Source organism: Balaenoptera borealis (assembly GCF_965194805.1).
Source record: "Balaenoptera borealis genome assembly, chromosome: 10".
NCBI lineage: Eukaryota > Metazoa > Chordata > Mammalia > Artiodactyla > Balaenopteridae > Balaenoptera > Balaenoptera borealis.
The window spans coordinates 88,097,504-88,111,959 of NC_138874.1; the positions used below are offsets into that span (position 1 = coordinate 88,097,504).

The 14,456-nt window shown below is 46.6% G+C and overlaps 1 protein-coding gene across 2 annotated transcripts in view; it reads right to left on the reverse strand.

The window, feature by feature from the left end:
* RRP12 (ribosomal RNA processing 12 homolog) overlaps positions 1-3,914 on the reverse strand; it is a 28,558-nt gene extending 24,644 nt beyond the window's left edge. Inside the window, exons 1-3 of one of the 2 annotated variants that reach the window (XM_082406502.1) lie at positions 3,661-3,914; positions 2,887-3,119; positions 1,277-1,360 (exon numbers count right to left, since the gene is read on the reverse strand). In XM_082406502.1, the coding sequence (XP_082262628.1) occupies positions 1,277-1,360; positions 2,887-3,119; positions 3,661-3,799 (456 nt within the window). In that variant the 5' untranslated portion in view covers positions 3,800-3,914. The remainder of the gene's footprint in view (positions 1-1,276; positions 1,361-2,886; positions 3,120-3,660) is intronic. The other variant, XM_082406501.1, reaches the window with a different exon arrangement.
* Positions 3,915-14,456: the final 10,542 nt, after the last annotated feature.

A 14,456-nucleotide genomic window follows, 5' to 3' on the forward strand; every position in this document is an offset into this window, starting at 1 on the left:
CAACTTAACTTTTCTGTGACTCGGTTTCCTCATTTGTAAAACAGGGATCATAAGTTGTTGTGAGGTTTAATTGAATTAATATACATCAGACATTTAGAACACTGCCTGACACATTATGAAAACCATATAGTGCTATCTAATCTACGTCACTAGTCTAGAGCAGAAGTTAGAAAGCTTTTTCTGTAAAGAGCCAGATAATAAATACTTTAGACTTTGCAGGCCACATATGGTCTCTGCTGTGTATTCTTCTTTGTGTATTTTAACTATCTTGTAAAAATGTAAAAACCATTCCCAGCCCTAGGGCTATACAAAAACAGGCCACGGGTCAGATGATGCCCATGGGCTATATAGTTTGCCGGCCCCTGTTCCATGGTAGTGGTTCTCACACTTTTACACCCTTAAAAAGTATTGAGGGGGGCTTCCCTGGTGGCACAGTGGTTGAGAGTCTGCCTGCCAATGCAGGGGATACGGGTTTGAGCCCTGGTCTGGGAAGATCCCACATGCCACGGAGCAACTAGGCCCGTGAGCCACAATTACTGAGCCTGCGCATCTGGAGCCTGTGCTCCGCAACAAGAGAGGCCGCGACAGTGAGAGGCCCGCGCACCGCGATGAAGAGTGGCCCCCACTTGCCACAGCTAGAGAAAGCCCTCGCACAGAAACGAAGACCCAACGCGGCCATAAATAAATAAATAAATAAATTCACTATTAAAAAAAAAAAGTATTGAGGATTTCCCCAGAGAGATTCTGTTTACAAAAGTTATATCTATTGATATTTATCATATTAAAAATTAAAACTGAGAATTTTTTTAAAACACACAAATATGCAAGCTCAATTCCAGGAGCTGTCAAAATGTCATCAGACATCACGTAACTTCTGGAAAACTCCAGGGTACGGTCATGAGAGAATGGGAGTGAAAAAGGTAAATGATGGTTTAGTATTATTATGGAAATAATTTTGACTTAACCAACCCCCAGAAGGGTCTTGGGAACCCCCAAACTACACTTTGAAAACAATTTTACTAGAGAATCCCCTGGGTGTAACTCAGTTTCATGGATTAGGGGAAAAAAATGAAAGAGAGTAGTGGATTTTGTTTTACAAGAATAACGTAGCAAATCCCGCCAGGCTTACCAAGCCACCTGAGAATAACTGAAGCGCTTTCACCTGTTTAGGGCTGTCCTTCTCTATCCCCGCATGCAGGGGCCCCTGCCTTCTCCTTATAGCCTGAATAACCTGCTACTCCGAAAGCCCGCCCACCTGCAAGTCACACCCACTCACCAGGGCAGCAAAGTACTCAGTCTCTGTCTCCTTCCCACCCTGGGAGCGTATCACCTCGGTGACAGCAGCCAAGACAGCACAGATCTGCACATGAGGGAGAAGGTACCTATGACATCTATTTCCTATCAAACCCCACCGCAGGGTAGCCTCTTCTCCTTCCTCCTTCACAAATTATTCTCCTGATAAAGCCCAGAGCAGACAAGATGAGCAGTATCCAGAGCCAGGGGAACACACACGGGGCCCGGCAACAGGAAAACTCACACATCTGCCCAAAACCCACCTCTAAGGCTCTACCCCTTATATATGGAAACACCTGCACAAATGTGTAAACATTCAAGCACAAGTGTTCACTGCCACAACCAGTTGGAACAATAAAGCAGCCATCAACAAGGGATTAATAATGTACTCTTATTATATAATAATGACAAATTCAAACACTATGTAACTATTGAAAAGAGTGGTGAACAACTGCATAGATTAACTTAGAAACACTGATCAGTGGTGAAAAAAGTTGTAGAATAGTATATAAAAAATATAATGGCATTTCAGTAAACCTAAACAAAATGTGGGTAAAAAAGTCTAGAACAGTAATTTGACAAGAGGCCATTGAGCACTTGAGATGTGGCTAGTATGACTGAGGAACTGCATCTTAAAATTTTTTAATTATTTATATTTAAAAACAAATACTTTATCCAGTTATTTGGAAACAGATTTAGAACTACTTGGGTATATGAATCTACTTTTGCAACTGTAAGTTTTATGAACGTTAAATACAAATCAAGTATTGCCAATGAAGATTTAGCCTCCAAATGGAGGTGTCAGACTAGATTTTGAAGACTCACTACGATAAAAATAATGCAAAAAACACCTCACTTTTAAAAATATTGATTATAAGTTGAAACAACAATATTTTGGGTACACCACGTTAAATGAGATATATAATTAAGGTTAATTTCACTTGCATCTTTTTTACTTTTATTTAACATAGCTACTAGAAAATTTTAAATTATGTATGTGGCTTACATTATATTTCTTTTCAACAGCGCTGGTCTAGAAAAGTACTGTTACTGTTAACAGTAACTACCACAAAGGAGTTAAGCTGGGAGAACAACTTTCATATTTTATTCTACTCACCTCACTTTGTTATCATTTATAGTTTTGACATTTTTCATTTAAACAATGAAAAAAAAAATATATATATATAGTTTATAAACTAAAAAAAGTAAATAACATTTAGGTCTTGTTAGATAAAACATTTTTTAACCACTGTTATTCAGTATTAATTTACTCAACAAATGTTTCCTGAAAACATTCTATCAATATATAAAAAAGCCTGTGTTAGGTATAGCTTAAGAGATAAATGTTTGCAAACAATGTTTTGGACATTTGAAAATTGTCAGGAAAATACCCTGAGGGACTTTACACTTGAGCCAGGAAGATGTTCTTAGAAAAAGCAGAAAGTGGAACCTGCCCTAGGAGAGGTAATAAGCAGCAGACACAAAGGGTAGGAGGGGTGACACATCATCCAGAGATTCCACCTGTTGCCACCGGACAGCAGTCAGCTGGCCTCCCCTCACTAGCCTCCGGCTGCCCTGAGAGTCCCCCCCTACCTCCTTGTGGGCAGCCGAGCTGGACTCCCAGAAGCGCTGCACTTTGCTGAAGGTGACGTTTGTGCAGTCGGAGAGGCCGCTCAGGAAGGTGCCCGAGGACTTCTCGGTGAGAGCTGGAGCCACCTCTTCCTCTTCCATGGCAGTCTCGGGGGCTTCGCTTTTACCCAGACGCAGGGATCCTGACTGCAGCTCATTATGCAACTTTACCGCATCAACTGTCAAGTCGCTCTTTCCTGAGAACCGGAGGCAAAGGGTAAGGCCCCCACTTCTACCCGAACCTCCTTTTGGCTAAGAGAACAAGAACTACCCCTAGGAAACAAACAGGCGGAGTCCAGGCCCCCAACCAGAGAGGCTAAATTCTGAACGCGGTCTGCCTCAGCAGTCCACTGTACACCTAGAACTTATCAGATTCAGAAAGGGAATCCTCCAGTTAAAAGTTTCGCCGGTGGGAGTCGGCTGGGGGCTACAGCGAGGGGCCTGGGAAAGAGATGAGGGTGAAAGCGCTTTGTAAAGCGCCACCACGGTTAACTATAGGCGTGAGTACTGACTGATACTCGTGGTACTCTAGCCAAGTCATCTCCCTCCTGTGGAGTCGGTTTCTGCATCTCTTAAATGGGGAGGGTGGACCTTTACAACAGGCTCCAGATCGGACATTTTAGGAGACGAAAGGTCCGATGCTTGGGCCCCTGAGCCTGCAGAGAGGCTCAAATCCATTGAGACCCAGGCCCGCCCAGAACCCCGCCGCCGGCTGCGCCTGGGTCGCGACCCTGCTACCTGAGGGCCGGCTGAAGAAGCGGCTGCGGGCGGCCTGGCGGTGGCGGGAGATGGCCGGGTTGCTGTCGCTGCTGTGGCCTTTCTTCCAGCGTTTCAACTTGGCCGAGACCCCGGAGGGCAACTTCCCCGAACGACCCATGTCTACTAAGCCGGGGATGAGTTTAAAGGACCGGGTTCCAAGGACCTAGAAACACACGCAGGACCCACGTGGGTTCGCAGCCCGCTCCCCTTCCTGTTCCTCTGGCGTAACTTCCGTATTCACGTCCGTTACCATGGCAAAAGAGTCAACATCCGGTTCACATATTCTCCAGGCTCCGATCTGGGAGGGGCTCCGAGGAGATCAGTTCCTAGGGAAGAAGTTCTGGTGTTAGGGAGCCGCTGGGGCTCTTACTCCAGGGCTAGGGTTCTTGGCCACAGGAGTGTCTTTTTTTTTTTTTTTTTTTTTTTTACATCTTTATTGGAGTATAATTACTTTACAATGGTGTGTTATTTTCTGCTTTATAATAAAGTGAATCAGCTATACATGTATATATATCCCCATATCTCCTCCCTCTTGCGTCTCCCTCCCACCTTTCTTATCCCACCCAGGAGTGAGTCTTATAAAACTGGAATTCCTTTGCAGGTTAAAAAACAAACGTACATTTATATTATTTTAAAAAATCTAATTTCAAAACTTAGGCGTAGAAACAAATTTATTTGAAAGAGTTAATCCTACTGTGTAGCACAGGGAACTATATCCAATCTCTTGGGAAAAACCATAATGGAAAAGAATATTAAAAAAAAAAGGGGACTTCTTGGTGGCACAGCGGTTAAGAATCCACCTGCCAATGCAGGGAACACGGGTTCGAGCCCTGGTCCGGGAAGATCCCACATGCCGCAGAGCAACTAAGCCCGTGCGCCACAACTACTGAGCCTGTGCTCTAGAGCCTGTGAGCCAAAACTACTGAGCCCGTGTGACACAGCTACTGAAGCCTGCGTGCCTAGAGCCCATGCTCCGCAACAAAGAGTAGCCCCCGCTCGCTGCAACTAGAGAAAGCCCGTGTGCAGCAACGGAGACCTAACGCAGACTAATTAATTAATTAATTAATTAATTTTAAAAAAATGTGTATATGTGTATAACTGAATCACTTTGAAAGATTGGCACAACATTGTAAATCAGCTATACTTCAATTAAAAAAAAAAAAAAAGAGTTAAGACCTGGCCAGATCTGAGCAGTGAAAACTGGTTTGGGCTGGAAAGAGAAAAAAGCAGGCAGTGATGGTCTAAACCTGCTTAGCTATTTTCATATATTACTGTGGGTACCCACTTGCTAAACCACCCTTGCCTCATGACAGCACTCAATCCCACCTACTTAATATCCTCTTCTCCTAATTCCATTTCAGAACCAGAAAGCAATCCAGAACTGATTCCCACTCCCCTGAGACCCTCCCCAGAATCCTTTAGCCAGAGCTCAAACTTTACATAAGAGCTTCCCTCCCCTCTCTTGCAGAGCAGCATTCCAAGATTCCTCCAGAATTCCCTCCCTCAATTCAAGTCAGTAAATATGATTTTGTCAGACTAAGGCTTGATCCTGGGGCTTTTGGCTGATTAGGCTTTAAACATTCATTTTACAAACTTTTTTTTTAGCTCCCACTGAGTAAGACACTTCAATGAGTCAATCTTGTAAATGAACCAGAAGCTGACAAAGATTTTGCATTCTGCTTCCTTCACTTGATACAGTGTGAATTTTCCCCCTTGTTACAAAATGATGAAATGACAATTTGCGTCCCCCGCAAATTCAAATGTTAAAATCCTAACCCCCATAGATGATGGTATTAGGAGGTGGAGTTTTGAGAGGTGTTTAAGTCGTGAGGGTGGACCCTCATGAAAGGAATTGGTGCCTTATGAAAGAGATGCCTAGCCCTTTCCACCATGTGAAGACAAAGCAAGAAGGCACTAGCTATGAACCAGGGGCCTCACCAGCCACACTGGCTCCCCTGAAGCCCGAAACCAGCCATAACTAATCTACAGTATTAGAAGTCAGGATAGCACTTTTCATGGTGGTAACAGCTGAGAGTGGGCACAGTGGTAATATTCTAATTTTTTATCAGAAGGGAGTTTACATGGATGTATTCACTGCGTGATAACTCATTGAGCTGCACACTTATAACTTGTGCACTTTTCTGTGTATATATTAGTCTTCATTGGTTTACTAAAAATAAAAAGTCGTCCTTGCACACAGAGCAGAGGGAGCATCAAGACTGTTAACGTGAGAAAGCATCACTGCAGCAAAGGCAGCTAAGGCAGCTGAGCATTGACTCAGCTGCACGAGTCACCACCAACTCCTCCCATCGGGCCCCATTCCTGGGACACAGGCTGAGAGCTGGGTTGTAAGTCTGAGAAAAAGGAACTGGTGGCCTGAGGAGGAAGAGGAAGCCAAGTCTGGAAACTACTGTAAGCAAGCCGGTGCTCGCAACCAGAGGCCTAGATGTGGAGACAGTTACTTGAGAGAAGACAGACGTAAGTGTTGGGTTTGAGTCTGGACTTACGTTCCACATGACACGGAGCAAGGATTTAACCTCTCTGAATCTGCATTTCATATTCCGTAAAGTGGTAATACTACTGAACCCACTGGGCTACTCTCTCTGTGGTTTCAATGCGAAAGGTATGTTTGTCAAAATGCGTACAGCTCCGTAAATGTTAGTGATACCTTGTAAAGGGTGCCATGGTGCACTTTTGCCACCAGAGGGAGCTCTGCAAACAAGCAGTTAAAGCCAAAACCCTGCCAGAGACAGCTACAAACAGCAACAACGGCTGAGCGGCTGGGGTTTTGCAAATCAGATGCGGAGATGAAGAGGCCCAGGGTAGTGGCAGCCTTCCTATCCTTTTCCTAGACAGCAGACACTGCGGGCCTGCAAACCGAGTCTGCGTCATGACTGGATACAGCCCCTGGATGAACCATCAGTCTAGAATGAGCACTGGAGGTCCACAGCCTCCCTGCCGGCCCTGCACCCTAAGGCATCTGCTCAGAGCCTCCTCAAGAAGACATGTGGTGCCAGGAGAGGGGACAAGAGGCATCCAGATGGCCTGAGCACACTCTTTCCCACCCTGCACCCCAGGGTTCACCTTTTTGGTGAAGGACAACCACCTCGACCCTGAATTCCAGAAATGTCTTCCACCCAGAGGCATTAGCCATCTCCACGACTAGCCACATATATATGGCTAATAAGGACCACTCACGTTTGTAGGATGGGTCCTGCAGTCAGACCCTCAGGGTTAGAATTCAAGTACTACCACTTGCTGTCTGACCTTGAGCAAGTCGCCTTACTGTCTGAGTCTCAGTTTTCCTCATCTGTAAAATGGAGATAAGAATGCCTACCCTACCCATAGGGTTTATGAGAACTAAATAAGATAACACATGTAAAAGTGCTTAACACTGCCTTGCACATAATGAGAAGGCAATAAATGTGGGCTCATTATTATAATCCAAAACACTCTTCTTCAGTAACAAAACAGCTTCTCAGCTACTATCTAAGTGAGGAGGACAGAGCACATGTCCTCACTTCACAGATGGGGAAACATGGTTCCAAGGAGCTGAGTGACACCCCTAAGGTCACACAGGCGATCAATGGGCAAAAGCTGGGAGATCCAACTCTTAGCCAAGGAGCACCCCCTGTAGCCACTGCTCTTAAAAGCCTCTCTGAGGCTCATGTGGAAGGAACAGGGCTTCTGCATCCAAAGCACTGAGCCCAGGGCCAGCAGGAAGGCCTTTTTTAGGTCATTGGGGCTGTAATCTGTTATGACACTAGGCAGGAGGAAACAGAAGTTGATGCTTAGCCTCTTGCCCTAAACAAAGAGGAAGCGATGGTTTGGATGTTTGACTTAAGGCTCAAGCTCTGGTGGGGGGAGACGGGCTTTGTCACCCTGGGCAGCCCATCATGACCCAGGCAGTGGAGTTGCAACTGCTCCAGAGCATTTTCCTAACTGCTGGAACTATGTCAACAACCAGGCTTTGGGCTTAGGCAAGCTTGCATTTGGAGCCACATCCTAGGTGTGCCTGCGGGCAGGCAGCTGAACTTTCTAAGCCACAGTTTCCTCATCTGAAAATCGGGCTGCTGTTTGGAGGCTGAAATGAGATCACACATGCCAAATGCTTAGCACCGTGCCTGGCACAGGGGCATGAGTGAATGGCTGGGTGTACTAAAGAGGAAGTGTGTTTCCCTTCTGGTGTAGAGAGGACCGGTATCTGGGCATGGCAGATGCACTCTTGCTCAAAGGGAGAACTGTCTCCAAGGTGGAGTCCACCATTTCTTCCCACCTGACAGCAGGTGTCCATGGCTGGCAGAAGGGAGTCTGGGTAAGGAGAGACAGTGTGATCACCACTACCTGGCATCCTGATTCCCATAAAGTCAATCTTGGACTTCCCTGGTGGTGCAGTGGTTAAGAACCCTCCTGCCAATGCAGGGGACACGGGTTCGATCCCTGGTCTGGGAAGATCCCACACGCCGTGAAGCAACTAAGCCCGTGCGTCACAACTACTGAGCCTGAGCTCTAGAGCCTGCGAGCCACAACTACTGAAGCCCGCATGCCTAGAGCCCGTGCTCCGCAGCAAGAGAAGCCACTGCAATGAGAAACCTGTGCACCGCAACGAAGAGTAGCCCCCACTCGCCGCAACTAGAGAAAGCCCGCGTGTAGCAACGAAGAACCAACACAGCCAAAAATAAATAAATAAATAAATAAATTAATTAATTAATTAAAAAAAAAAAAAGAATTGCATTTTGCTTCTCTGCCTCCCACTGACTGTGAACCCCCTGAGGACAGGGACCATTCTGGTCCACTCTTTTTTTTTTTTTTGCACGGCTTCTCATTGCAGTGGCTTCTCTTGTTGCAGAGCATGGGCTCTAGGTGCGCGGGCTTCAGTAGTTGTGGCACATGGGCTTCAGTAGTTGTGGCTCACGAGCTCTAGAGCACAAGCTCAGTAGTTGTGGCGCACGGGCTTAGTTGCTCCGCGGCATGTGGGATATTCCCAGACCAGGGCTCGAACCCGTGTCCCCTGCATTGGCAGGCGGATTCTTAACCAGTGCGCCACCAGGGAAGCCCCAGGGGTCTGAATTTTAATAGGAAGTTTCGGAAGCATCTTACACTCATGATCCTGCTGAGTTCTCACAACCAGGCTGTGCAGGAGGTGTTATTATTGTCAACCAAACAACAATAACAACAATAAACACACACACACACACACACACACACACACACACACAAGGCTGCAAATAAGAGAAGAGTTTATTTTGTTCTTAAGAATTGCAATTCTGGAGACACAAATTTGGGTGAAACCTAAAGAGTGTTCCAGGGAAGGGAGTCAGGGGCTTTTAAAGGCAAAAGCCACAGGCTGCACTCTGGCACAAGAAAGGAAATGTTTGTCCTTAAGGGATAGGCTGTCACAAGTGTTTTAGGGTAAGGGTCTGATAAATATCTTGAGTTTCTGGAACATTGGGCAGATGTCCTGGATGCCTGCATTAAGGTAATAAGTGCTCAGAAGACCAGATTTCTATCCAGGCCGAGACAAGCATAAGTCACGCTTCCTCAAAGGCCTCCCAGCTCCATTTCAGAGCACTGTCTTAGCAACACTGACTCCATTTTGATATTCCTTTCACATCATTATCCACATTTTACAGATGGAGAAACCAAAGCTGTGGAAAGTCAAGTAACTTGCTTAAGTTCCCAACAGCATTAAATGGTAGAGTTGGAATTGTAACTTACTTTTCTCTCAAGTCCTTTTCCTCATGACCAGCTGGTTACAAAGAGATGAAAGTAGCCTAGTTCTCACGTCCAGAACTCACAGGCTGGTTGGGGTGGCAGCAAAAAAACACGGTGGTGATGATCAGTGCCATCATCCAGGTACACCCAGGAGGACGGGAGCCCCGAGCCTGGCTGGGTGCGGGCAGGCCTCAGAGGAGAGTCAGGGACAGCTTTCAGGTAAGAGGTGACAGTCTTGGTCTATTCGGGCTGCTATAACAGAATACCATAAACTTGGTGGCTTATAAACAGCAGAAATTTGTTTTTCACAGTTCTGGAGGCTGGGAAGCCGTACAGGCAGATTCAGTGTCAGGTGAGGGCCACTTCCTGATCCGTAGACTGCTGTCTTCTTGCTGTGTCCTCACATGGCAAAAAGGGCAAGGGAACACTGTGGGCTTTCTTTTATAAGGTTCTAATCCCATGAGCCCTCATGACCTAATCACCTCCTATAGCCTCCACCTCCTACTGCCATCACATTGAGGGTTAGGATTTCAACAGATGAATTTTGGGAGGACATAAACATTCAGTCCACTGCAGTGACATTGGAGCTGCACAGCGATTTGAAGTTGACCTGAAAGGAAAGTTAGAGGTATGGGCCAGGCCGAGGGAACAGCAGCTGCAAAGGCACAGAGACTAGGGGTAGCATAACATGTTTGCTCTAGAGGTGGGTGCCAGTTAGAGACTACTGCACCAGTACAGGCAAGAAACAATGAGGTCTGACACCAAAGCAGTGGCAGTGGGAGCAAAGAGGAGAGGACAGATTGAAAAATATATTTAGGAGGTGGAATGGGCAGCACTCACTGACTGACCAGTTATGAGGGATGAGCAGGGTTGCAGTGTGCAGTTGTGCAGACTGTGGACTGCTCAGTTTCCCAGCTGAGGGATCTGAAATCCCATCCTCATTGGAGCCTTGTCTAGAAGAAGGGTTGGTCTTTTTCTAATTAACCAAGACATCATAGAGACTAGCAATAGCCCTAGAAGGGAGGAAAAATTACTCCCAGAGAGGTGACATTCCAGAATATGAATGGAGGGTGTCTATGGAAGACACCACCTCTCAATAGCTGAAACAAAAAGCTGAATCTCTGACTTACTTCAGGAAGATACAGCACTGTCTGTGGGGCAATCGCCTTGAGTGGAGCAGGGAAGTGACCCTCTATGTGGTGCTGGGAGGTGTGAAGGTCAGTGATGGGCGTGCTTAGAGAAGGGAGAGTTTAGGGATTGGTTGGTGAACGGAAGTGTGGCTATTGCTGATCGGCTGGCTTACAGAAGAGTGGTCACTGAGGCAAACTGTCATTGTTCAATTAAAGGGAGATGACTTATCATTGCTTAAATGGTTTAAAACCCTTTGGGGTGGTTACTTGTTGCCATGGCAACAGGACAGTCTTTGGGGTATGAGAACTTTTTTTTTCCTCAAGTGACAGCTGGCTTAAACCATTCACCCCTCCCCCACAGGGGCGTTTTACTTTAACGATGGACCATGTTTCTCAAGGGGTTAAATGTCCAGAGGGATTTAGGGGCTGTTTGGGGCGAGACACCTGCCTGGTGCAGGCAGTGGCAATAAGGTCCAGTTTCTGTCATCTCCTTCCAAATCCTAGGCCTGGGGTGATCCCAATAAGGGACAAGGGATATTAGATGTATAGCAGGGGAAGGTCCTGGCCTGGGGGAAGGTCACGTATCAAATCAAAAATAGGACCTAGGAGTGAATGAAATTTTATCTGGGCACCTTACTGAGGATTATAGCCAGGGAGACAGCCTCTCAGATAGCTTTGAGGAAACGCTCTGGGAAGGTAAGGGAGGAGCCAGGATACATAATCGTGTTTGCTGAAAAGACAAAACAAAAAAACACAAAAACCCCGCAAAACCCCATGTAGGCAAACATCAAAAGATTACTGCTAATCACAAAAACCAGACATCTCAAATTAATAAGATGTCTGTTTTACACTTAGAATTTAATCCAAAGAAACATAGACTAGGAAAACAGTTTGATGTGAAGGAGAATAGACGGGTTGGCTTATTGCCCTGTTTTGAGCATTTTTATCATCATAGTTCTCACACTCAGGGCCTAGAGGCAGAGGACCTCGTGCACCTCTGGTGGTTTCTTTTCAGAGACTGAGAGTTCCATAATCCGGGGAGAAGGGTTTTTTACTATGGCTGGGCTGGACACTCAAGTCTGAAGCTGGGTTTTGAGGTTGGAGAAGAAAGGGTTTTGTCAGGGGAGCTGTAGGAAGCCAGTTCCAGCTCTATCTTCAGATGGCAACTGTAGAAGGCTGTGAAGCATGTGTTTTACCCTTCCTTGAAGCCCTGCTTCCTCTCTTAGAAGCTCAGAGTCTTGAGACATGAGCCACAGTCACTTTCCGAGGCAGGAGCCCTCTCCGCCTAAGGCACCAGCTGAGTTGGGGAGATCTGAGCATCACGTGATGAGTTTGCAAGATGTTGAACAAATAAAGACATGGTGTCCTGATGGGGAGTCCTGTGGGCTGAACGGCAGCCGCCCGCCCCACCTTCCACCCAGCAGAAAACGTGGTTCGCCCCGCTGGGATTCTAAATCGGGCCCTTCACTGAATGTCTGGTACTTGATAAGGGCGTTATCCTTCTGCAGAAAAAAATAAATGGGAAGGGAAGCTTGAGAGAGGCCTTTATTATTTTAAGGGACAAGCGAGGGCAACAGGGCTGTGATCACTGATTATCTTTATCTGAGTTTTTGTAGCAGCTGAACCAACAAGCTTGGTGGTTGGAAGCTGTTCCAGTCCTGGGAATTTCCCTGAGGCCTGAGGAATTAGAGCACTGAGCTAGAAGGGAGGCTGTCTGCCCTAAGAGTTCAGGGATTAGAGGCTGGCTGGGGGCCCCAGGAAGAGATGAGAGCTGTCACTGATGAATGTCCCTGACCAGGAGATGAGAGTAAAGAAGGCTCTGGAGCACAGGTCCCCACCCCCACGTGCCATGCAGGAAGGAGGGCTTATTTGGCCTTAGTTGCTCCCTGCCGGGCAGGGAGGGAAGGAGGTGACCTGTTTGGGAGCTGTGCAGTGGGTCCCTCAGGCTGCTCCCCAAGCTGCCCCCCAGCTGTGATCAGAGCCTTCACACTGCTCGGTTCTCAGGTTATGTGAATGCGCTCCTGTATCCACCACTTCTTTAGAAGGGCCCAGGAATCAGCCCTGACAAATGTCTGTGTGTCTTGTGTTCAGGAGAGATAACAATTAAGATTAAAAAAAAAAAAAAGTAGTAGAGGGCAACATACACTGGTTTATCCTTACCCTTTACTGTCATTTGAGAAATCTTGGTTTGATAGGCTCTAAGCTTCTTCCCAGATTTGTGATGCTGTGGTAGATGCTGAATGAATCCCAATATCTGCCCAGGAATTCTGGCTTCCAGCTGCAAAGCCTTCACAGTCCTCACATGGTTCCCCCCAGCCCCCTTCTTTTCCTGATTTCTCCGGGCTCCTGCCTTTCCCTGACACAGCAAGCCCCAACTTTGGGGCCCTTCTCCGTGGATCACCTCTGACTTCTCACTGATGAACCCAGTCCCCTGCTCATCTCCTGTGCTTTTGAAAGGCTCACCTCACTTTCCTCATCTGCTACTTGTGGACTGGAGGTGGCTGGCGGTGGGGACTTGCAGTGGAGAATTATCAAGGTCTCTCCTAGCTCTGACACTCAAGGACACTCAGGGAGTTGGCCATGGGCAAAGGCATCATGCTTAGTGCTTGTGTATGGGTGTATAAAATAGAGATGCGGTACCCACCCTCAAGGAGTTTCTAGTTGAGTGGATCTGACACATACATAAAAAGTCTCTGATGCTCCAAGGTAGATATGCTGTGAGTTAATCAGAGCTCCTCAGAATTCCAAGGAGATGAGAGATCCTTTCTGGAGGCAGAGGGGGTTGGTGAAAGCAATAAAGTAGGACTTCCCGGGCTCTTTCCCAAGGCTGGTGGCACAGAAGCCCTTGGCCTCCTGCCCAAAGTATCCTAGTTATCTGCTCAATTCCAATCCCAGTGGGCAAGGGATCCCTTACCAGGCATCCTCCTGGAGAGGAAATCTGTCCATAGACCCTCAGATTCATATGCTCTAAATCGGTACCTCATTAAATCTTTTTTGTCTTCTTGATCACATTGCTAATAGTATTTATTATTAATATGTTAATAATACATTATTATTATTTTTGGCTATTTGCTGGTGTGAAAAGCCCTGGGAGGGCCTGGGCATCAGTACTGGGATGACCAAGCAGAAGGAATGACCAGAGGGAGAACTTCCAAAGAGGGATTCTTCCAAGGTCCCCCATGTGGGCCATGCCAGGAGCTTGAACAAGGAAGCCTTCCAGGACAGTTCTTGCTTTGCAGCCCTGGGAGACTGTAAGCTCCAAGTGCAGCTTTTAGTGCTGGAACTCATCCCAGTCACCTCCCTGGTCACTGAATTCCATCTTCTCGCAGCTGCAGAGGAGGAAGGCAGCGGAGCACTGCGGTTAGCGTGCACGCTAGGCCACTGGACTGCCTGGGTTTGAGTCTTGGTTTCTTCTTCACTTCTGCTCCGAGCTGTGACTTTGGACGAATTATTTCCCCGGGCCTCAGTTTCTTCATCTGTGGAATGGAGCTATAATAGTACCTATGTTATATAAATTGCTGGAAGGTTGAGATAATACATTAAAACACTTGACACGCTAAACTTTCATAAACAGTAGATGACATATCTAAAAGCCAGTCTTATGTATTTTGGTTCATGTCATTCCCAAAGTGCCTTTTCTCTGCCTCTCAAACCCTTCCCACTCTTCAAAGTCAATAAATGCCTAAAATGCAACAAATATGTGGAGGCCGCAGAGAGTAGTAGGTCAGATAAGCGTGGACTTGGGAGCCAGCCATCCTAGGCGTGAATCTTGGTTCCTATAACCTTAGGCAAATTACTTCATCCCTCAGTTTCTTCATCAGCAAATAGGGACACAATAGTACTAGCCTCATAAGATCATCATGAGGATATGAGGATTAAATGAGTTAATGTTTGTAAAGCACTCATAACACTGCCTGGCATGTAGTAGGT